Source organism: Martes martes, assembly GCF_963455335.1.
Source record: "Martes martes genome assembly, chromosome: 3".
Lineage (NCBI taxonomy): Eukaryota > Metazoa > Chordata > Mammalia > Carnivora > Mustelidae > Martes > Martes martes.
This window is the reverse complement of record NC_137890.1, coordinates 120173977-120197640: the sequence shown is the minus strand read 5'-3', so window position 1 is coordinate 120197640 and position 23664 is coordinate 120173977. Positions and strand designations below refer to the sequence as shown.

Here is a 23664-nt window from a genome sequence, read left to right as displayed (position 1 = left end):
ACTCTCTTTTGAGAGCTGCTATAATATAACTAAAAGATTACTGTTTGGGCTGCTTTTAGACTGATGAGATCGCCCAAGTTCACAGAAATTTACAGTGGAGGAAACCTACTTAAAAATAAAAGAAATAGGGGTGCCTGGATGGCTCAGTGGGTTAAGCCTCTGCCTTCAGCTCGGGTCATGGTCTCAGGGTCCTGGAATCGAGCCCCGCATCGGGCTCTCTGCTTGGCGGGGAGCCTGCTTCCCCCTCTCTCTCTGCCTGCCTCTATGCCTGCTTGTGATCTCTGTCTCTGTCAAGTAAATAAAATCTTTAAAAAAATAAAAATAAAAAAAAGAAATAAAAGAAATAACACATCTTTCCAAACCATTTTCATATGGTCAACACTCCTAACAATTATTATTTATTATAAATAATGAGAAAGTAAGTAACTATACATTAACCATTATATTTTTAAAAAATCAAACAACAACAACAACAAAATACATCACGCTGTTAACAGAAATTTGGAGGAGAGGGAATAAAATCTACTTTCAGGACTACAAAAGATTTAGCTAAACAAATAAATCCACCTGTTATAGACCGAATTGTGCCTCCCACCCCAAAATTCATATGATAAAGCCCTAATTCCCCAGAGTGAATATATTTGAAGACAGGGCCTTTAATGAGTAATTAAGGCTAAATTAAGTCCTAAGGGCGGTATCCTAACCTGATACCACTGGTATCCTTATGAGAAGAGAAGGACACAGAGCTCTCTCTCTGTGTGCACAGGAAGCAGGCTGCATAAGGGCACAGGGAAAAAGAAGAAATGAAAACTTAAGGAAGGGGACACCTGGGTGGCTCGGTTGGTTGGACGACTGCCTTCGGCTCAGGTCATGATCCTGGAGTCCCGGGATCGAGTCCCGCATCGGGCTCCCAGCTCCACGGGGAGTCTGCTTCTCCCTCTGACCTTCTCCTCACTCATGCTCTCTCTCATTGCCTCTCTCTCAAATAAATAAACAAAATCTTAAAAAAAAAAAAAAAAAAACTTAAGGAAGGATGGTTTATTGGTCTGCTGGGGTTGCCATAACAAAATACCACACACTGGGTGACCTTTTGTCTCATCTCATCACCTTATCAAGCAAAACGTGGCAGAGAAACCAATCATACATCTTTTTTCCCTTCTATATTCCATTATTTCCAGGCAGGAACACTGAAGAATATTCAACGCCAAAAGGAGAAAAAGCTTTAATTGTCTAGTTTATCATTAGTTAGCATGCTAGACTTACACTGAGAAGACACTAAATTATTTTAGGTGAGAATTAATTAAAATAGCAAGTGATTCAGCCTGGCCCAGAGAAGACAGGTTGAAGTTAACTGAAAAATTTGTGTAAGATATGAAAGTACCATTAACAATTATTTTTCATATTGTCTTTCTGCAGCATCACACAGAAAATCTTCCAGGGGTGCCTGGGTGGCTCAGTGGATTAAAGCCTCTGCCTTCGGCTCGGGTCATGATCCCAGGGTCCTGGGATGGAGCCCAGCATTGGGCTCTCTGCTCCGCGGGGAGTCTGCCTCTTCCTCTCTCTGTCTGCCTCTCTGCCTACTTGTGATCTCTGTCTGTCAAATAAATAAATAAAACCTTTGGGGAAAAAAAAAAAAGAAAAGAAAATATTCCAAAAGTCCTTGATATTTTTGCTCCCACAGAACTAGAACCAGTGCCTCCTTGAGCTTCCAAACCCAGGAAGGAGGAGGACAGCGACACCTGGAAAGTTAGGGTCAAGACTGGCCCAGAATTAAGTGGAGAAACTAGTCAGTTTGAAAAGGCTCATCAAAGCCAACTAGTGAAACGGCCCTTCATCTCCCTCCACCCCTCATTTCCCTGACCCCTATAACTGCTGCACCTATGACAGCCTCTTCCCTGGGAGCTCAAATTCTGATTTAAGGGGCTGAAGGGAGGGCTTTAAGAAGGTCCCATATGGAGGGATACTTTGCCTTAAGCAAAATACCCCCCCTTCTTACCACTCACCCTAATGTTTGTCCTCTCCCAGACTCACACATGATTTAAGAGTCTTAGAAAAGGGCTCTGAAGTGTGGAGACAAAAAAAAAAAAAAAAAAAAGAGAGAGAGAGAAGAGAAGAGAGAGGGAACAGAGCTTATTCTGTGATTTTCTAAAGTAATAACTGCTGGACATTTACATTTTGCTTTTCCCCCAGATCACTTAAACCTTAACAATTTTAAGCTAAACCACCTTCAGATATTAAAATATCATTCAAGAAAAGCATTTACCTGAAATAATTAATAACACTAAATTCAGTATTTTAAGGGCAGGGTTAAAGAAAATTATACAAATAATGAGTTTATATTTGGATAATTTATTGCAAAGATCCATACATCATTTTTCAAAAGTGTTTCCACAGCTTCCATTGTTCTTTTAAGTTTTTTTCATTTTATTTTATTTTATTTCTTATTTCTTTTCAGTGTTCCGAAATTCACAGCTTCCACTGTTCTTAACCAGTTTCTGTATATGTGCCCTTCCCAATTCTAAAATAAGTTCCTAACCTTACATTATTTTCTATATCATATGTAAACTTTGAGAGGCGTTAATAAAATTCTGTGGTTAAGAGAGTATTTAATCTAGAAATATGTATTATCCTAAGACACCATTAGACTTATTCTCATATATGTGGATCAGGGAAACAAATGAAAGAAATCCAATTATTTAAGACAGTAATCCCTTAACTCTAGGATTTTGTTTTAATTATAAAGAGTGTGTCTTATTAAAAACAAAACAAAGCCTTGTCCTTTAAGAGAGAAACCCCTTGTTTCTCTGGCAAACATGCATGCAAGATTTCCTAAAGAATGCAATCAACAAATTAATTTTGCTATTCTTCAATTTCCTGTGATATAACTGACATCTTAAAAAGCGCATCAAGTAAACAATTATGGGTTCACCTGTTCGTGATGTCATACCAGGCACCATACAATGTTAATAGAAATGTTTACTTCTATTTCCCCTCCTCCATCCCACTATGATCACAGACAAAATCCCCTGCACTAAAAATGAACAACAAAAATTGTAGGCAGTAATAAGCATTTAAAAGAAAATCGCTAAGTAGTCTGCTTCAAATAGGACTCCAGATATACCCAGCAACTGAAAACTCTTTAGAAACATCCCCTATCCCTCTGGTTCCTCCAGTGTCTTACACAGGGAAGGGGGGTGGGGTCGGAGGGAGTCCTAGAAGCGATGACTGAAAGTAAAGGGCCTGTTCTACAAGAGGCAAAAAAAAAAAAAAAAAAAAAAAAGTCATTGGAGACTCCCTTAGTTGTTCCTACACTCATCATACCCAGAGGGAAACTCAACCACAGTTTGGGAGAATTATATCACCCTTACATTGAGTGTTGGGTCCAGAAGGTGGAGGGAAATCCCTCTTTCTCGAGGGACAGTGAGGCCCCTGCTTCTCCTATTTCAGGCTTAAAAGAAAGCTGCTTAGGCACTCAACACAGCCTCACTCGGTTTTACCACCGCAAATAAAGCTTTCAATAATCCTGTCCCCCTCACTGAACCAAGTTTTGGCATGGAAGGCACACAGACCTCACAGAGGCCAAAACTGAGCCACAGCAGGTCCAGCACCTCAGGTAACTGGCAAGAGCCTCCACTCGGTTTCAGCCAAGGGATGGCAAGCAGGGGACAGAAGGCTGTCCTAATGACATAAGTCACCCAAGGGACAGAGAGAGCCTAAGAGCAGCAAGGGCTACTGAATGAGCAGAGATGTAAATGAGGACATGCTTAGAGTCTGAAGGAGACCAACAGCTGATGCATGGAAAAGAGAAAAGTAGAAAGTAAAAGCTGTTCTAGCTATTATCCGAACAATACAGACATACACTGACTAGGACTGTATCTCTTACATATATTTACTCTGTTGGGTTTAGATTTAGTATAAAACGTGTAGGTAAGAATTTTATTGACAATATCCTCTAATAAATGGGGTTGGGGAAAAAAATCTTTTTATACATCTTCCTCTGGAAAACATGGACCAATATTCCAATTCAGAGACCATTCTTTCGTTTTGAGATTTTAAATACGATACACAGCCATATTGCTTTCTTTGAATTAATAGCTAGGTCTTAAAAAAACGGGAGAAACAAAGAGGAATGCAGAAAAGAAAATTCCAGACAATGGTAATGTGTGGTCGTTGTTTTTCGTTCAGGGTCATACCAAAGTGAGTAGAAGGGATCCCACCTAGAAATCAATCAGTGGCTTATGTTCTCTAGAGGTTTGTCCCATATCCTAAAGCAAAAATATCATGACTTCATAGAAACTTCACTTCCTCTTCCTTTGCCTGTCCTTCCAAACCCATCAAAGATACTAAGAAAGATTAGCAATCAGCACAGGATATGAACTCACCAATGATACACCACAACTACTACACACTTTCATAAAACTCAAAGAGTAATTTCAGAACCATCAGAAAGCAATTTTGGACTACAAATTTTGGATCCTAAAGGGTCCGTATGAGGGCTCTTTTCTAATTTAAAGTATCAATGACAAAAAAAAAAAAAGTTAAACGAGATATCTTTTAAAAATAACGCGCACAGGAAGCTTCAGTTTCTTTCTGAATTATGCCATGGAGGTTATTAATTAATATCAACAGCATAAAAAACCCAGACTGTGAGCCTACTCTAATGAAATACTGTAGATTCACATTAAAAAGTGACTGACAGGTCAAATTCTGAAAAAGAAACAGTAGATACCACCACAAAACTAGCAGATGTTTCTTGAGGTCATTTGTACAAAAACATAAGCATATGTTAAAGAAATCTGACACTATCATGGAATCAGTTGGTGTCTAAAATAATAGCAGCTCCTTATGGCAATATGGTAATATCCGTATCAAATGCACAACACATTATGTTGCAACAGTATGTGCAGACAAAAGAGCATCGGTGGCAGCAATAATGACCAGTGCTTTCATTATGGTGAAAAAATAAAATTAGAAGGTTATATCCAGGGCATAGTATTATTTAACAGTAAACTGAAGATGATAGACAGTATGTTGAATTTTCAGAGTCTGCACTTCACTGATTTTATGGAGACTCTTATAAAGGCAGAATATTAACCAAGTAAGAACACTCAAGTTTTTATAGGCACCTCTGACATGGGTTTTCTGATTTCTTCATGCTTCCTAAGAATAATGGTGAAGATAGCTGTTGTTTTCAAAGCTAATGGTATTACTTGATTAGTTTAGGATATGAACAAGAATTCTTCAGTTCAAATCCATGGTTCAGCCTGGTGTCCTATACTCAGTATTTAAGCAACTGGTAACTACTAGGTCATTATTGTAGTGGAAAGCTGCAAATAATTTAGTAAGTGTATTATCAGCTTCAACCTCAGAAGTCTGAGATCTTCAAGGGTAGTTCTTTGGAACAGTCATATCACCACAAAGTATATGGTGTACACAATGGATGCTAATTATTCTTGACTAAAGATCTTTGAAAAGTCAAAGCCAAAAGGCGTTCCATAACTTAAAGATTTTATTTATTTGAGAGAGTGAGTGAGCACACGGGGGGGGGGGGTGCAGCAGAGGGAGCAAGAGAAGCAGGTTCCCCACTGAACAGGAAGTGCGATGGGGGGCACTCAATCCCAGGACCCTGGGATCATGACGTGAAGGCAGACGCTTACCTGAATGAGCCACCCAGGCACCCTGGCATGCTGTAACTTTTCATACTAATTGTTGGGATTCACATTATACTGTAGGAAAGTTAAATTTGAAAAAGCTGTTAGAATTTCAATGTACATATTTTGCATCCACTGCTTCAGCATGGAAAAATGAATCCAGCATGTACCTAGCAAAGTGCTCAAGTATCAAGAAGATTTAGGTAAAATTAGATTTACCCATAAGATATTTCTACGGCATGAAGCCCAGTGACAGAGTAGGTTTGATCCCAGTATAAAACACTCAAGCAACTTGGAAAAAGATTTGTCTTTAATTCAGAAGCTAGAATACCAAGACATTTCCTCCACCTAAATATGAAAAATGCTAATTTACCAAATGGAAATATGATTTTTAGAGAAAAATTTCTGCTTCTGAAATAAGAGATTATAAATCAAATCCCATGATAAAAATGTATTTATATATATTTTTTTAGTTTACCCTAAGTATTTAAACAAATTATCTGAAATAAGTAGGTTATGAATGGGACTTTAAAAATGTATTCTAGCCAAGATTTTAAGTGTAACAAGTTTCTATCTATATAATGAAAACAAAACATACTCTATCTACCTTCCCTTTACACTTTCAGTACATGAAAACATGTCTAATATAAGGAAACCATACATGCCAACAGTTGCTCAATTTTATTGATCTTATTCTTTCTGCACAGGTGGACATAGAAAGTACTTTGAATTAAGTGTAACGTTCAGTACACTTAAAAGGTTAATTTGGAATATTATTTGTATTAGACAAACTCCAATTTTAGGAAATGAATTTTTTCTGAGTTTAAAGTGATACGTAAAAAGTTCTTTTCTAGGGGCACCTGGGTGGCTCAGTGGGTTAAAGCCTCTGCCTTCGGCTCAGGTCATGATCCCAGGGTCCTGGAATCGAGCCTGGCATCGGGCTCTCAGCTTCACAGGGAGCCTGCTTCCTCCTCTCTCTCTCTGCCTGCCTCTCTGCCTACTTGTGATCTCTGTCAAATAAATAAATAAAATCTTTTTTTAAAAGAAGTTCTTTTCTACATGCAAAAATTAATGTGTTTAAAATAGCTTCATTGATTTTTTTTCCTTTTTTTCATTGATCTTTTAAAATTTCAGTGATACCTAAATATTATGGCTGTACAAAGATCATAAATTTCCAATATTTAATGTTTTCTGAAAATAGCTTTAATTTCTTTTCTTAAAGTAGCCTCAACCCAGTATGAAACATGACACAGCTGACAGTCCAAGGTTCATGAAAAACACAGATCTGAAGCTTGATAGGGTTCAGCTTACAGTCCTTCAGGAGCCGTTTCTCCAGTTTATGCATTTTTCAAGCTTTCAGTTTCCCTTCTGTTTGGACATTTCGCTAGTCACTGGCATATTTGATGCATGGTACAATGCATTTCAAGTAAGACACTTTTTCATTTTGCTATTCTGAGAATTTTAGCAGTGTCCACACTACCCATTCTGTCATACACATTAAACATCTCAGCATCACCATTATTTCCTCCCCTTCCCTCAAGCCCCATATCCTCCAAATTCTATCTCTGACAACATCCCTTCATCTAGCTTCACCTCTCCTTTCTCCCCGCCACATGCACACGGTCTCCTGGATCTTCTGCTATACTCGCCCTGAACTGGGCTCTTCAGTGTTGAGCCCATTTATACCCCCTGCTGGTTCCATAACTGCCTTCTCAAAATCCAAACTCGCTTACTTTAAAAAAAAAACAAAAAACAAAAAACAAACTTGACGTCCTCTGACATTCAGATTTTGCCACCCCTTACTCAATTTAGGGTGAGACACCAACTTCCTAGCCTGATATTCAAGTCAGTACAAATTACTGACTTACCACAAAGCGCTGTCATCTCCCTCATTTACACATACACGCTCTTTATACCCTATGCTGATTTTCCGAATAGGTCAAAGCACTCTCTCCTGAGATTTTTCCTTCAAAATTGTGTTCGTAGAATGTTTTTTTTTAACACCTTTGTGTTGCCAATTTCCAGTCATACTTTCAAGTTTGCCCTCACTCACATCCCTCTGTAGCTTTCCCTGACCTCCTCCTCTACTCATCCCAACAATATGATTTTCTCTTTTACAACTAAAAGTGGTAACTTCCGTGTATTTTATAATGCCCTGTAATATCTCAAAGGCACATAAGACAGGCCACTAATAATTTTGCCGGTAAGTCTCCCTGCAGATTGTGAATACTTGGAAGCAGAAATTGTGTCAAATTTATTACGGCATTCCTGGAGCCTCCCCCCACCCCAACACGAAATAGGTGCCCCTAATGTTGGGGGAAATAAGCTACAAGTATGAATAATTTAATGAGAAAGACAAATTAAAACCATAAGGAAATACAATTTCTCACCTATCAGGTTTTTTAAAACTTGTATAGCATACTCTTCAAGAAACTTCGCAGAAACAGGTGCCCACATACAATGATAAAAAGGCAAAACAGTACAATTTTTATGAGGTAATTTGGAAATATTGAGCAAAACTATGCAAGCGTTCGGTGGGTACATAGGAAATCTTTGCCAACTTCTGCTTAATTTTGCTATGAACTTAAACTACTCTAAAAATAAAACCTATTAAAAATTATATAGGTATTTATTCTTTGAGTCAACAATACCACTTCTAGGAATCTATTCCAAAAATATACTGAAAAAAAAACCACAAAAGGTTACATAAGGTTTTTCATTACAACATCGTTTTTTTTTTTTCCCAGCAACAAAAATGACTAGAAGCAACCCAAATCCTTCAATGGAGAGCTGATTCAACAAACTACAGTACACAGATTATTGTGCAGACATAAAAGCAAGTGTGGACTTTCACTATAGAGTGATATGGCAGGTATATTGTTAATTTAAAAAGAAATCAAAGTGGAGAAAAAATATGGTAGGCTACCATGCATTTAAGAAAGTAGGAAGGGGTTGGGTAAGGAGCATATACATATAAGCAAACATGTACACACACACATACATAGACACACATACGTTTGCTTATATTTACAAATGAATAAGCCAAAAATTTGAAAAGAAAAATAAGCTTACCTATAATAGGAAGGAAGAAAAAGCACAGAAAAGACACAGATAAAGAGTTACACTTCCCAGAATATAGTTTGTTTAAAAGGTCTGACTCTGGAACCCTATATTTTTACATAATTACAGAATAAAACTGGATTAAAAAAAAATGCCCAAAATTAAAAACAAAGTTAAACAGATAATTCTGTGCATTGAGTTGAAGATAGACTATCACAGATAGGAATGATTTTTAGTGTCTTTAAAACACAGTACTTTGACTACACACACCATCTACCCTGAGTGATATATACCCTGAAAGCAATAACAAAAAGTTACAGAATGATCTTAAATGGCTTTCAGAAGTTACACTGTTAATGGCAGCATTGGTGTTACTATTCTGTGATTTACAGGTGTTGTAAAATAAAGCAAGGGAGCAAGTAGGTATATTATTGCAGTTAAAAATCAAGATTTTAGGGGCACCTGGCTGGCTCTGTGGGTTGCGCCTCTGCCTTCAGCTCCGGTCATGATCTCAGGGTCCTGGAATCAAGCCCCACATTGGGCTCACTGCTCAGCGGGGAGCCTGCTTCCTCCTCTCTCTACCTGCCTCTCTGCCTGCTTGTGATCTCTTGCTCTGGGTCAAAATAAATAATTAAATCTAAAGAAAAATCAAGATTTAAGGGTAGCAGAAAAGAGATAAAGCAAAAACCTTTTAGTCCTGAACTGAAACTGGAAGTATAGTTGCATGATGCATTTTCTTTTTTAGAAGAAAAATACATACTTCCTAGCTGTTTTCTGGAAAACAAAACAAACAAAAAAGCAAAAAACAAAAAAACCTGGAAAACAGGCCCATTGAAGGGAAATATTGGCAATGAGCACAACTAGTGCTCAAACTGTGGTCCTGAAATACCACTACCAAATAAAAGTAACTAAACTTCCTTGATGATCAGGTTGATACCATGTCTGAGGCATGACCTACCATTCCAGAAAGCCAGAAAGCGATCAGAGACAGCAGAAGGAATGTCAAAAGAATTTAGAAGTCAACTTGGAGGGCTTCCCACCCATCCCAAATGCCAGAATTAGGACAATTCGAGAATTAGTAAGAATTGGCATTGCTGTAAATTGAAACCTATATTATATGTTTCAATACCTAAGTTCTTAACAATCATAATAAACCTCACTGGTCATTATGGCTGCTGTCATCTCCCTTTGAGGAAGAACTTTCCTTTGTGCTGCAGAGAAGGCAGTTACCTGTTGGTTCCCAGCTGTTGGTCCCTTCAGGCTCTACTTCAACTCGTTGCTGAGGTCATACTATTCCCATGACTAAACACAGCTGAGGTTTGGCCATTTCTGGCCAAGGCAGGGCTCCTAATGGGCAGTCTTTTCCCCCAGATCTCACCATAGGTAAGCAAAGACTTGACTAGACCTGCATCATGGGTTGAGGCTCTCCCTGTCCCTGCCTGCTTTACAGGTGTCAGATTGGCCTCAAAGTCACAAGGGTATCCCTCCCTATCAGTCTCCCCCTACTTGCATCTTTCACGGATACTTGCCCCCAATAAATTTCTCATATTCTTAGAAGAAACTAGAGACCAGACAACTCAGTTTGTTCAGAAAAAAAAAAAAAAAAAAAAAAAAAAAAAAAAAAAAAAAAAAAACACAAGGGAAAAAAAGAGGAATCCGTGGATTAGAAAATATTAAAAACCCAGCAACCAATTGCAAAATGGCCCTTATTTCCCCCTGTTGATTTCTATTTAAAGAGAAACAATCAGGAGACTCTGAACACGGACTGGATATTTAAGGATATAGGGGATTATTTTAAATTGGAATAGTGCTTTTGTGATTATATTGTGCCTATTTTTTAACTCCTTATCTCCTAGAGATACACACTGAGATGTTTATATGTATAGATGCAATTTATGAGGTCTAGGAATTGCTTCCAACTATTCCAGAGAAATAAGGAGGAAAGCCAGGGCATAGATTAAACAAGACTGAGTTTAAACAATTTCAAGGCCAATGTGTTCTACAGAGCCTCACTCTTCTCTGGGTTTTATATAAAGACTTCTATTATTCTTTCTACATTTGACTATGTTTAAGGTTTTCCATAATAAAAACACTGGATTTTTTTTTTTTTTTACTATAAATTCCCACTTCTTTTTCATCATGTACTCTGAAATGGAAGTACCCCAAGAAGAATGTGATTTCCATGGTAGAATGGTCTTCAAGGCCTGAAAGAAGTCTGATGATATTACTGTATTAAAGGTTTTTTGTTTTTGTTTGGGCCATGACGCTCACTCACACACAAGATAGACTCCTGATGGCATGAGGGGGAATTCCTTCTTGCTTGATCCAGGAAGCAGCAGAACCTAATGGCACAGTATGGGCTCACCCGTCAGAATGGTTGGCTTTGAACTCCATTGCTAGTATGACCTTGGACAAGTTATTTAACATCTCTGGGCCCTAGGGATAAAAATCCTACCTAGACTACATAATCTTGCTGGGAAGATTAAACAAGATAAGATACTTGGCACAGGACTTGGCAGAGTAAACATCAATAAGCGTTCACTGTTTTCAGTCAAACACTGGACACTGTTGTGTAGCAGCAGTTTTCCAGAACACGGTTTCTGATTAAAATCCTGCAATATACACAGGAATTCCCTGATGCCAGCTGGTATATTATTTTAGATTTATCTTTAGGCTTACCATAAGTCCACAGCACTATGCCAATTTTCTTTTTCTTTTCTTTTCTTTTTTTTTTTTTTGTGGTATGCATACCTGCCGGCCTCTCTGCTTCCTGATTTAGTCATTTATCACACCAAAATCCTCAACTTCTGGTCCACATGCCAAAAGTCAGCATAAAATTTAATTCCCTTCAAACTCCATTTCTCTTTTTCCTTTCACTTCTCTCATCACATACTGATTTTGGAAAACTTAAGAACATATGAATAGTCACGGCTACTAAGAATCCCCTCCTTTTGCTCATTCTACACATACAACCAGATTTCACTTGCCCAGGATGTACTACATCTTTGGCTCAGTTCTTTCAAAACCTGGGCAGGATACACTCATATGGAAGACTTCTAGAAGCCCATGTTAAGGACTGATGTTTGTAGATTTGTCAATATTTGAAATGTAATCTAATGACCTAGTCAAGTAAGAGGCTCAGCAGGAGAGGCGATAAGGTTCAGAAAGAGCAGTGCAGTACTGAGTTCATAGGGAATTGGGTCTACCACCTCCCTAGCCCTTTAAACAAGGATGGTCCATTTTTCCCAAATTACAGAGAGCACGAAAATGCCCAGTCCAGGCAATACCAATCCTCCTGTGTATTCAACCTACCCATAAATCCCATTACCTACTACTACAGCTCTTTGATTCTTCAGCTCCATGTTTAGACTTTTGCAATTCACTTCAGGTCCTCCTGCTTCCCACAGTCCCAGCTGGACTCGCCTCTGGTTTACTGACTGTGATCCAGACATTGGACTCTCGGATTTTAAGTCCCTTGGCTTTAGCACAAGCACGGTTCCCCAGTTCCCCACATAAAAAGATATTTATGCGCCAGGTCTAGCCCCAAAGATCCCTATGTGGGGGAGGGCAAAAGAAAGGGAGGCATAAAAGTAGATCAAGGTTCTAAAAGTACTTGTCTTCAGAGGGTGCCATATGGTTGAGGAACACCATCAATATGGAGACTCTCAGGGAGCTGGGGTATGCAGGCTAAAGACAGTTATTTTGTATATACTATTTCTATAGTAAGAAACAGATTAAGTTTGCCAAGTCTCAGTTCAAGTAAATCACAGCCACCAAGAGGAATAATACAATCACTTTTAGAGACAAGATTTCAACTTTACTATCAACTATTACTTTGCAACAAAAGCTTTTTTTTGTATTCACAAAATATGTTAAAGGACTTTGCTGTCTCTAGACTCTGGTTTTGTCTAAATTGGCTGCTTGGGTTGTAGGACTGTATCAGTTTTACATGAAGATTTGGAAACAGTACCTTCCTGGAGAAGTAAATATTATATGAAAACTGACACCTTAGGAATAAAAGAAATCAACAATTTTAACTCTGGATGCATTAGAGCCCCACTATCCAATGTGATCACCACTAGCCATTTGTGGCTATTAATTTGAATTAAAATTAAAAATTTAGTTAATCACAGTAGTCACATTTCAGGCATACTAGCCGCTTGTGGCTGGTGACAAGGGTACTGGACAGTTCAGACACAAAATATCCCATCACCACAGAAGCTTCAATTCAAGTCATGCTTTAGAGATTCACTCTACATTTGTTTTCCATGTGGACCAACTTACTTTAATAAGAAGCTTTTATACAATAGGACTATTTAATATTTCTATAATAGCTCAACAGACCTTTCAGAGCATTTAAAAAACTTCATAAATGATACAGGCAGTTCCTTGGTAAACTTGATTTTTCCTACCCACCTTTTAAAAAGTCCTTCAAATCTGACATCTTAGGAACAGACTGACCATTTTTTTAAAAAGAAGTATTTTCTTAATATGTAGACTGATAAATCAAAGCATGTTTTACCGAGTAATTAATCTTTCAATAATTCACACAACAGGTCATTTTGGGGTTTAACCCCTGCTTCCATTATTTCTGACCACAAGGTCCACTGACAGATGTCTCACTTTGGATGTACACAACAGAAGACTGGGATCTGTTTCACGTACATCTGTTCCCAAACAGCTTAGGCAGATTAATACTTAGAATGCACCCAGCTCTGCTAAGTCCCAAACAACCATTAACTCTTGTTGTTTTTAAATTATTTTTTCTCATTTTCACATTTTTCCACACTACCTTTCACCCTGGTAAGTTTCCAGCAAATGCTTATACATGTAAAGCTAATCATTTTAATGCTCCTAAAACACTTTCAAGACCTTATTCTGAAGCCCAGCTTTCTCACATTTTCTGGTTACTGCTCTAATTCAACTCAGCTCAGAGCTGGGGTAGGAATAACCCTTTGGTGAAACAGATCATGAAATTGTGTAACCTGAAGGAGGAAGTCCATGAAAAACAGAGAATTTTAAACCACAAGATTTGAAACTCTCATTTTTCCCTATTTAATACATAATATTCAGATGCTAATCAGATTACAAAATCCTTGCCCTGAAATTTGCTTAAAAGGCATCGTAAATGAAATCAAGGATAAGCTAGTCTTTTTATCCATCATGAAAATATGTGCTGATGACTAGCGCTAACCAACATTTTTCCATCAGAAAATGGTTTCTTCCTTTCCAAAGACAGGCCTGGGGCTGAGAGGACTGCCCACCTCTCTCCACTATGCCCTGAAGCTGTGGAAGGGCAGGAAGGGGCCTGTTTTTCCCCCATGTGTTTCTTCTAATTAGAAATTCGTTAGGGTTGAGTGGCTCCTGCTGTCAAACACGACTCGTCTGCAGGCACTGGACGGTTGACCCCACTGGTCATTCAAACCTGAGACTTATTTATGTCCTAACACCTGAAGTCTATGAAAATGGGTATGTTCTTTAAAAAGCAACTTCAGAGTTGATGGTTTTCGACGATTATATACAGTTGATCCTTAACTAATGCGGGGGTTGTGGGTGCTGACCCACGTGCAGTCAAAAAAATCCACGTTTAACTCCTGATTCGCCCGAAACTTAATAGCTAACTGTTGAACAGCAGCCTTCCCAGCAATAAGTCAATTAACATATATTTTGTATGTTAAATGTATTATATACTGTATTCTTATAATAAAGTAAGCTATAGGAAAAAATGTATCTTTCAAGATTAACATTTATACTTCTGTACTGCATCAAAAACAAAACAAAACAAAACAAAACTCATGTGTCAATAGAGCTGTGCGGTTCCAAGTCAAGTTGTTCAAGGGTCAACTGTAATGTAAATGTCTCATTCTGCAGGTGAAGAAACTAAGGGGGTTAAATCACTTGCCCCAAGTCAGTTACAGTCCTGATAGTCACAGAGATAAGACGGCAGGTCCTTTGGTGCCCAGTCCTGAGAACATTCCTGCACCAGGCAGATTATAGACAACTGGAATGGGGAACCTATAAAAGGTCCCATCACATTTTTTTTAAAGATTTTATTTATTTATTTGACAGACAGAGATCACAAGTAGGCAGAAGGCAGGCAGAGAGAGAGAGAGAAGAGGAAGCAGGCTCCCCGCCGAGCAGAAAGCCCGATGCAGGGCTCGATCCCAGGACCCTGGGATCATGACCTGAGCCGAAGGCAGAGGCTTTAACTCACTGAGCCACCCAGGCACCACCCCCATCACATTTTTCATACATCAGGATGCTATCCATTAGTAAATTGTGAGGCTTCCAGTGTGAAAAGGCAGAGAGATCTGTGGGCATTTGGTATTCCTGTCACAGAAATTCCTAAATTGATCATTCTTAACTGTATTAAAATTTGAGCTTAATACAGTTTAATCCTACCCATTCCTAACTCTCCCCACCAGGAGCTTTTCCTTTATGGTAAAACATGATCCACCTGGTCACACTGTACAATAAGCAGATCCGGCTTTGGGGAGGCACAAAAATGCTTCTATCTTCCACTTTCATCGAACCTTTCAAGTAGAAGCTTACTACCTGCTAAGCAAACATGGAAAGAAAGTTGTCCTTGGCTGAGAACTAGAACAATGCCAACAGGCAACTGGTGATGCTTTTGAAGACGTTGAACTCTGAAAGTGTCTGATCCAACAACAGCACAAGGACTAAGTTAAAAAATACACAGATCTGTCTAATACATGTGCCCATGTCCCCTTTCATGTGCACCCTTCATTTCCGATGCCTCCCCTCCCCACCCCAGTTCCAGGCACTGTGTTGGGAGCTGCCCATACTGGCAGCACTACTCTTAATCTGCTTTGCCTAGACAGGGTCCCATAACCCAGGCTTATCTGGTCTCAGACAACTCACCTGATCCCTCTCCCCTTTCTTCAGGATTTTGTTCCTTCCTAGGTCACAGCTAAGTAGGTAATTACTTTATATTCACAGGACTAAACTGTTCATTTTATATTTACACAAGAAAAATGGTCAGATTTTAAAATTCCCATAGAAAGATCATTGGGTAACATTGCAGATCATCAACCTTTTCTGAACAGATGATGCCCTTTTGTGCACATACTTTACATTGTAGAGGTGGCCTCCTGGTCAACCTATGCCCAGGTGTGCTTACCACCCTGCAGCTGAGCAAGATGGAACCTTCTAGCCAAGGCACCCACTCTGGAGAAGTGGGCCAACATTAGCTTAATTTTTTTTTTCTTTTTAGAAGAGTTCCAATACTTTAAAGAAAAATGGAGGGAATACGCCTGCGGGTGTTGAAAACCCACTGTTAAGTAGCAGTATAATAAAGGGTACAATTGCAATAGGCAAAACTAAAGTTCATGGGGCCAGTTAGCAAATTCATTCAACGATCATTCATGTGTCAGACACTCTTCATAGTGCTGACAGTTAACAAACCGATGGTCTGAACATCTTTTCCCCCCACCTAGATCTAGTCTGAGAGTTACACCATCAGCCCCCCTGCTTCTCAGGCCTTCAGATTGGGTCTGAATTCTACCACTGGCTTTCCTCATTCTCCAGTTTGCAGATGGCATGCAAGGGGGACAGCTCAGCCTCCATAATCCCACGGTAGATCTCCTCAAAGCTATAGCCCAAGTTCCATTTCTCCGGAGAACCCGAACACATCCTAGATTTGTCAAAACCCATAGAATGTACAACATCAGGAGTGAACCCTAATGTACACTATCGCCTCTGGGTAATGATGGGTTCATGTAGGTTCATGAACTGTAACAAATGTACCACTCTGTTGAGCAATGTGGCTAACGGGGGGGGGGGGGGGGGGGAGATGCTGTGCACGTGGAAGGGGCAGAGGGCATATGGGAAATCTCTGTACCTTTTGCTCAATTTTCCAGTGAACCTAAAACTGCTCTAAAAAATAAAATCTACTTTTAAAAACCATGAAGTTTTAAAAACTGAGTGGTCTTGCAACTCTTTCCTGTGTATGATCTAATAATGCCCAGTAACCCCACTCCACCCTTTCCTGGAACAGCCTGCCACTGGCCAAGGAGCGCTGGACACACCCCACTACATCCTTCCACACCACAGCCTCCCAGGTATGGTAACCTTGATACAGCTCTTCCTCCATTAACTGGACCAATTTCACTGGTCTTTCAGCACTCACCTCTAACCTAATTCCACATCAGAGATTATTTCTCATATTTAAACTTGTGTCTTGGTACCTTTTCTTTTCCCATTCAGTTTACTAAGTAAAACATCCACTTCTTCTAAAATAGAAGTTCTTACAAAGCTGCTAGGATTCCGACCTTCCAATTTTAAGGGCCTAAAGTGGCACACTAGGTATTAAGAAAAAAGTAATACACCTAGATGAAAGAAGAGGGGTTTTAAAGCAAAACAACAACAAAAACAAAACAAACCTTCAACCTTTATAGTTTTAAAATTCTACTTCAGGAACACTAAGCAAGCATACTTTTCCTCCATCACCACTCAATTTAAAACATTTCCTTTCTTGTGTCATTATTTGCCTTTTTCTGGAGGGGCACTGCAACACCAATCTGTATGATCTCTCATTGAGCAAGGTCGTGTTTCCCCTTCATTGTAGGTAAAATTGGCTCTTGTAGGCTAAACTCCATAACTTCTATATCCTCCCAAATTCAAGCTGACTTAAAAACTTAAAAGTTAGGGATATGGACATAGAATTCTGTCAACTCGGAGCTTTGATAAAATAATCTATCTTGGTTGTCAAAACACCTGAAAACATTTTAATTAAAGTATAAGTGAGCCAGGATGGCTTATGGAGCGGAGGCGGAATTCACACTCAACCAGGGCTGAGTCCCTGACTAGTCGGCGGCATTTTGTTAGCTTTTTGCACAAGAAACTTTAAAACAGTAACAGGTTTCTATAGTACTAGTACAGGGTGGCCGGTTTTCCAACCCAGAAAGACGTTATTTTTAATTTTCTTAAGTTGGTATTCAGCTAGGGGAGACAGTGTCACATCCCAGTTTCTCGAGAAATCATCTCTAGACTGACTTGAAATAGTTCTATTGTAAATATGGCACTGTAATATTTCTAAGTAACAAGTCAATAAAAGACGAATGCAAGTAAACAGCATGATGAAAGTTTTAAAGTTAACATTAAGACTAAGCCTGTAGAAGTCTTGATTCTAGACAATGGCGAGGAATGTGAGGGACGTCGAAGTCCAGAGAGAGCCCAAAGTTGGGGGGGGGTGCATAAAATTCAGAAGTCAGAAAAAGGAGAGGTGGATTCAGAACCCACATGTTGGTGTACTCTGCAAAGTGCTTATACTCCCAGCGTACGGGCAAAAATGGATGGATTAAAACTTCAGCTTGGAGGGAAGGAGGCCCTTCCAAGCACTTTGAAAAAACATCGCCCCTCTGGGGCTCAGTTCTTTCTTTTCTGCGTCGCAAGACAGAAGCTGAGTGTGACTTTGCTCCGGAGGCGGGAAGCCAGGCAAGAGGCAGCAGGTAGCGCGAGGCCCCTGGGGGTAGATAAGGTTCTCCCCATTTGGGAAGGAGGGGGCGGTGGCGTCGGGACGCTGGGAGAGGAGGAGCTTGGGGGGAGCCGAGTGGAAGCGCCGCGCGGAAGGGGAGGGAGGAGGAGAGGGTGGAGGCGCAGCTGGAGGGGAAGGGGCCGGGACCACTCACCCGCGGGCCGCTCGGGTTGGATGGGCCGCCACCTCAGGGCCAGCTCGCTCAGCACTACGTCGCAGCTGCTCCTCCCGATCTCGAAGATGCCCCGCAGCAGAGTCTGCCCGGCCGCCGCCTCCGGCTGTAGCCCGGACGCCCACAGCGCGGAGGGCACAGCGGCCGCCGCCGGGGGCGCTTCTTCCTCCGGGCCGCCCTCCAGGGCGCTCACGCGGCCTCCGCGCCTCCCCCGGGGCATGGCGGACACGCTAGCTGAGCCGGAGCCAGGGGTCTGGGGAGGCCTTTGAGTTGAGGAAGCGGAGGCCGCAGCAGCCACGGCTCCAGCAGCGTCGGGCGCTGCCACAGCAACCGCGCGCAGGGCAGAGACCCAGGAGGGAGGCGGGGCGGGCAGGCGGGGCCGCCGGGGCCCAGGCCTGCACCTCGGCCTGCGGGCCGCGGGTCTCTGCCGCTCACTACAAAAAGACCCCCGTCCCGGAAGAGGAAAAGTGTCTCCCTCCGCCAAACCTTACTCTTCGCAGGGATTTAGTGGATTGCGCTACCCACAGCGCTTCTCAAACTTTTACTTAGCCTCTGGGCATCTCGTTAAAATGCAGATTCCTACTGAAGAGGTGCGGGATCAGGTCCGGGATACCGTATTTCTAAGAAACTCGGGGTGATGGCGACGCCCACGTCCTGGTCTGCGGAGCACAGTTCGGGTTGCAAGGGCCTCTGTTTTTTTGCATCTCCTTCCCGGTGGGCTCTCTTGGAAGGCGAAGGTCACGCCCGCAAGTGTTAGCAGGTTTTTCGCACCTGGTATAAAGCGCGCATTTCCCAAGTGCCCCGAGGGGAAGCCAAAGTCTCGGGTTTGCATCGACCAATTCTCACCTGACAAACATAGTATTAAAAGAAGGTGCCTTATCACCATGAGCACTAACGTATAGAATTATTGAATCACTATATTGTACACCTTTAACTATATTGGAATGAAAGGGAAAAAAAGACAATAAAAAGTGCCTTTGTGCTATCAGTATGGACGGTATGGCAATCTTGTCTTTGCCTGGATCTGGCACTCCCTGGAGGGAGCTTACAAGCAGCAGGCCTTGTTCTCTTGAAGGCTACCGCTGTAATGCAGTGTTACCTGGAAATGGAGAGGGCCCCAAGGGGTTCATCCGTCACTTTCTTCTGGGAGTGGAGAGTCGTGAAATTAGCCGATGGTTAATTGGGAAAGCACAGAGAGTCTGGAGGCCAGTGGTTCTCAATCATGGCTGCACATTAGAGTTACCTGGGGAGTTTAAAAAAAATCCAGATGCCCAGGCTGCACTTGAAGACAATTAAATTGGAATCTCAGGGGATGGGACCCAGCTTCCCTGATGATTCCAGTGCTCAGCTAGGCCTGGGAATCGCTGCTCTGAGCAGTGGATGAACCAGGAACTGACAATCTGTGACAAGGAAGCAGGGACAACGGAGTTCTCTGGTAGAGGAGCGGAGTGGAAGGTAAATCAGCAGCCTTTTCATAAGGTCAGAATAACTGTATTGAGAAAAAGTTAGGGGCGGGGGACTGAAAGAGCAAATTAAATTCACAGAGTTGTGAATTCTCATTTCAGGGTGCTCGGGCCTCACCAGTGACTTCAGGCTCTTCTCACTCCTGCGCTTGTCCTGGTCACGCTGCAAAGCCAGACGGAAGACCTCATGGAAGCAGGAGTGTCTCAAGGTTCTCTGCTCAAACTTGGATTTCAGACAAGCGGGGGGGAGATAGACTGGAGGCCTGGCCAAATCCCTTTCAGATATAAAGAGCCTTTGTGTCAGTTAAGCTGGGACTCTGACTGTTTAATGCTCTGAAAACAAATACCCAAGCTTCCAAGCAAAGCAGGGAAGATCCTCTGTTTGATCTGATCCCGGAGAGCTGTTCCTTGGAGCAGAAATGCAGCTGCTTTGAAACCCCATGAAGGCTTCAGGTGGCTCAGCCGAGCCCTCATCAGTGGGGAGGCAGGGGCCCTTGCAGGACAAGTTGCCGAGTTGCCTGTTCTGGAGTCAGCATCTTGTATTCACAGCTGTCGGGCCGTCAGCACAGAGCTCCCTGGCATTTTAAAAGTTCACTGAGAGCCAGGGCAAATAGGCCAAGACAGTGGCTATTTCTTAGGACCTTTGCAAGTGCCAAGTTGCCATTTTTCAAGCTTCATAGGGCCAGACAGTCAAAACAATTGACTCTGCTTCTCTTGAGGATGACAGTAATAGCTGTACTCCATTCTTTCCTCTTGATGGGGGGAGGGGATGGCCTCTGTCCTCAGCATCTAGCTACGCAAGCCTCAGGGCCATGGCTTTGCATAAAACAGAGTTCCTGGAATGAAGTCACCAGGCCCAGTCACTCCCCTGAACCTTAGGCTCTATGTCCAGCTGCCTACCTGACATGACCACTCAGTCATCCCATAACCATCTGAAACATAACGTAACTAGAACCAAACTCGTGATTTCCCATCATAAACCTGTTCCTCCCAGAATGTTCCAAATCTCAGCAAATACTGTTACCAGAATCCTTGATGTCATTATGTTTTAAATTTTATTTATTTACCTGACAGAGAGAGAGAGATCACAAGTAGGCAGAGAGTGGTGGGCGGGGAGCAGGCTCTCCGCTGAGCAGAGAGCCCGATTCGGGGCTCGATCCCAGGACCCTGAGACCATGACCCAAGCCGAAGGCAGAGGCTCAATCCACTGAGCCACCCAGGTGCCCATCCTTGATGTCATTCTTATTTCTTCTCATAGTCTCAGACTCACATCCAATCCACTGGCAAATCCTTTCAATTCCATCCGCAAAAAAAGACTCCTTTCAGGCTCTTGTCTTCCTAGTCTGCACCTCCACACTTCTCACTGGACCACTTCAATAGCCTCCCACCCATTTCTATGATTTCCCCTTTGCCTGTACTCCCTCCTCCAGCCCAGAGTCTGTTTTCCACCTGGCAATCACATTGCTCCTTTTAAAAGTAACAAGATCGTATCACTCCCTGCTCACAAACTTCCCATGATCTCCCAACACTCTTGGAACAAACTCAATATGCTTGGCAAGGGTACACGGCCCTACATAATCAGAGCTCTGGCTACCTCTCTCAGGTCACCTTCTAACACCTTTCCCCTTGTTCCCGCACACAAGCCTCCTTTCTAGTCCTCAGACAGACTGAGACTAGTCTCTTAGAGCTTTTGCCTTGCTCGTCCCTCTCTGGAATGCTTCCCCAGCCAGACAACCAGATGGCTCCCTCCTTCATCTCAATCACTTTACTGCTTAAAGATCTTCTTCTCTAAGAGAACATTGCTGATTTCCTCCATCATTCACCTTCTGATAATCATGGGTATTCGGTTTTTTGTTTTTGTTTTTTATTTGCTGCTGCAACCAATTGCCCTAAACTTAGTGGCTTAAAACAACACAATGTATTATCTGACATTCCTGAAGGTCAGAAACCTAAACTCTATTTCACTGGACTAATATGAAGTCATCAGCAGGCCTGCATCCCTCGTGGAGGCTCCAGGGAAGAAGTTACTGCCTTGACTTTTCTAGCTCCTAGAGGTTGCCTGTGTTTCTTGGTTCATGCCCCCCCAACCCCACCTCTATGTTCAAAGCTAGCACCATCGCATCTTCTCTCTGCTTCCATTCTTAAATCTTGGGTCTCTGACTTTGCCCTTCTTTCCTCCCTATTATAAGGATCCTTGTGATTACATCGGACCTATCTGGATAATCATTAACCGTGTTTGCAAAGTCCCCTCTGCAATGTAAGGTAACATTTTCACAGGTTCTGGGAATGAGGACATAGACATCTTCAGGGCACCATTGATCTCTCTACCATCCCCTGCTTTATTTTTCTTTACGTCCCTTATCATTACCTCTTACTCCATTTATTTGTATGTGTATTGTCTAGATAGCCCACTGAATGAGTTAATGCACTTAGCAACAGTGCTGGGATGTAAGAAACACTCAATAAATGTTAAGTGTTGGGTCACCTGGGTGGCTCAGTGAGTTAAGCATCTGCCTTCAGCTCAGGTCATGATACCAGGGTCCCAGGATCCAAGGCCGCATCCATCTCCCTGCTCAGTGGGGAGCCTGCTTCTCACTCTGCCTGTCCCTCTGCCTGTCACTCTGTCTGCTTGTGCGAGAGCTCTCTGTCTCTCTCTGACATATAAATAAATAAATAAACCTTTGTTAAAATGTGGAGTTATTATTATTATGAATTTATTATTTTATAATTTATAATATATATAATATATATAATTATATATAATTTATAATAAATTTAATAATAAATTTATTATTATAAATAATTATAAATGTTAAGAGTTATTATTATTATTATTGGAATAAAAGCTCCTTGATGTCGGAGAATTTATCTTGTTCTCCACTGAAGTCTCAGTAACTGACGCAGCACCTAGCACATAGTATGTGCTCCAGAAATATCTGTAACAGTAATGTACCTCCATAGTTGTTCCCCTTAGTTCCTGAGGCTCAGTTGTTCCATAAGTGATGCATGTATCTGATACCCTAATGCATGAAAATTGCTCTCTAAAAATTTTTAGATAGCTTCCTGAACATTGCTTTCCCTGCTTTGGCTGAAGCTTGGGCATTTGTTTTCAGACCACTAAACAGTAAGAGTCCTAACTCAGCAGGCACATGGTTGCTTTATGTTTGGAAGGCATTTGACTAGGTCTGGAAACAAGTCTGCACCCCTGGGTTTTTTTGTTGTGGGTTTTTTTGTTTTTTTGTTTGGTTTGATTTTGTTTTTAGAAAGTCACATCTGAGCAGAAGACCTTGGAAAACTCTCTGCTATTAACATTGTTTTCAGGAGGCTATTAAGTATCTGGGAGATTTAGGCCTAACGGGACAGTCTCCTAAGTCAGGGACCCTTTCTCAGTTCCACAGATGGAGGCCGGTGAAATTATAGCCAACCGAGACATCCAGATCTACCGCATCGAGGGCAGAGGACAAGGAATTCGAAGGCCTGAGTTTTGGCCGGTGGATAATCCTAGATCACACCCTTTGATCACCCACAGGCTCTGCTGGCTTCAAAGTTTGATGTTTGTGAGCATAAATGAGTACCGGTGTTATCAAATTACCATCAACACAATGTTTTTCAAACTCCAGCTTACTTTAGAGAATATTTTTTACTAAGGACTGCTTGTTGCAGGTAGACTGAAATCCAAACGCTCACCATGACCTATGAGATGCCTTGTGATCAGCCTCCTCCCCTCCCACTCACATTCTATCTCCTATCATCATTCTTCCTTCCATGCTTCCTACGCTTATGTCTACCCACATTGGCCTTCTTCCCATTCTTCAAATAAAC

General features: G+C 41.5%; 1 protein-coding gene across 4 annotated transcripts in view; it reads right to left on the bottom strand.

Annotated features, from left to right (window-relative positions):
- Positions 1-18599, bottom strand: part of CERKL (CERK like autophagy regulator) — a gene marked incomplete at its 5' end in the record, with an annotated part of 116137 nt that extends 97538 nt beyond the window's left edge. For all 4 annotated transcript variants that reach the window (XM_080799802.1, XM_080799803.1, XM_080799804.1 and 1 more), the window contains one exon: positions 18362-18599. In XM_080799802.1, coding sequence (XP_080655928.1) covers positions 18362-18599 — 238 coding nt within the window. The remainder of the gene's footprint in view (positions 1-18361) is intronic.
- Positions 18600-23664: the final 5065 nt, after the last annotated feature.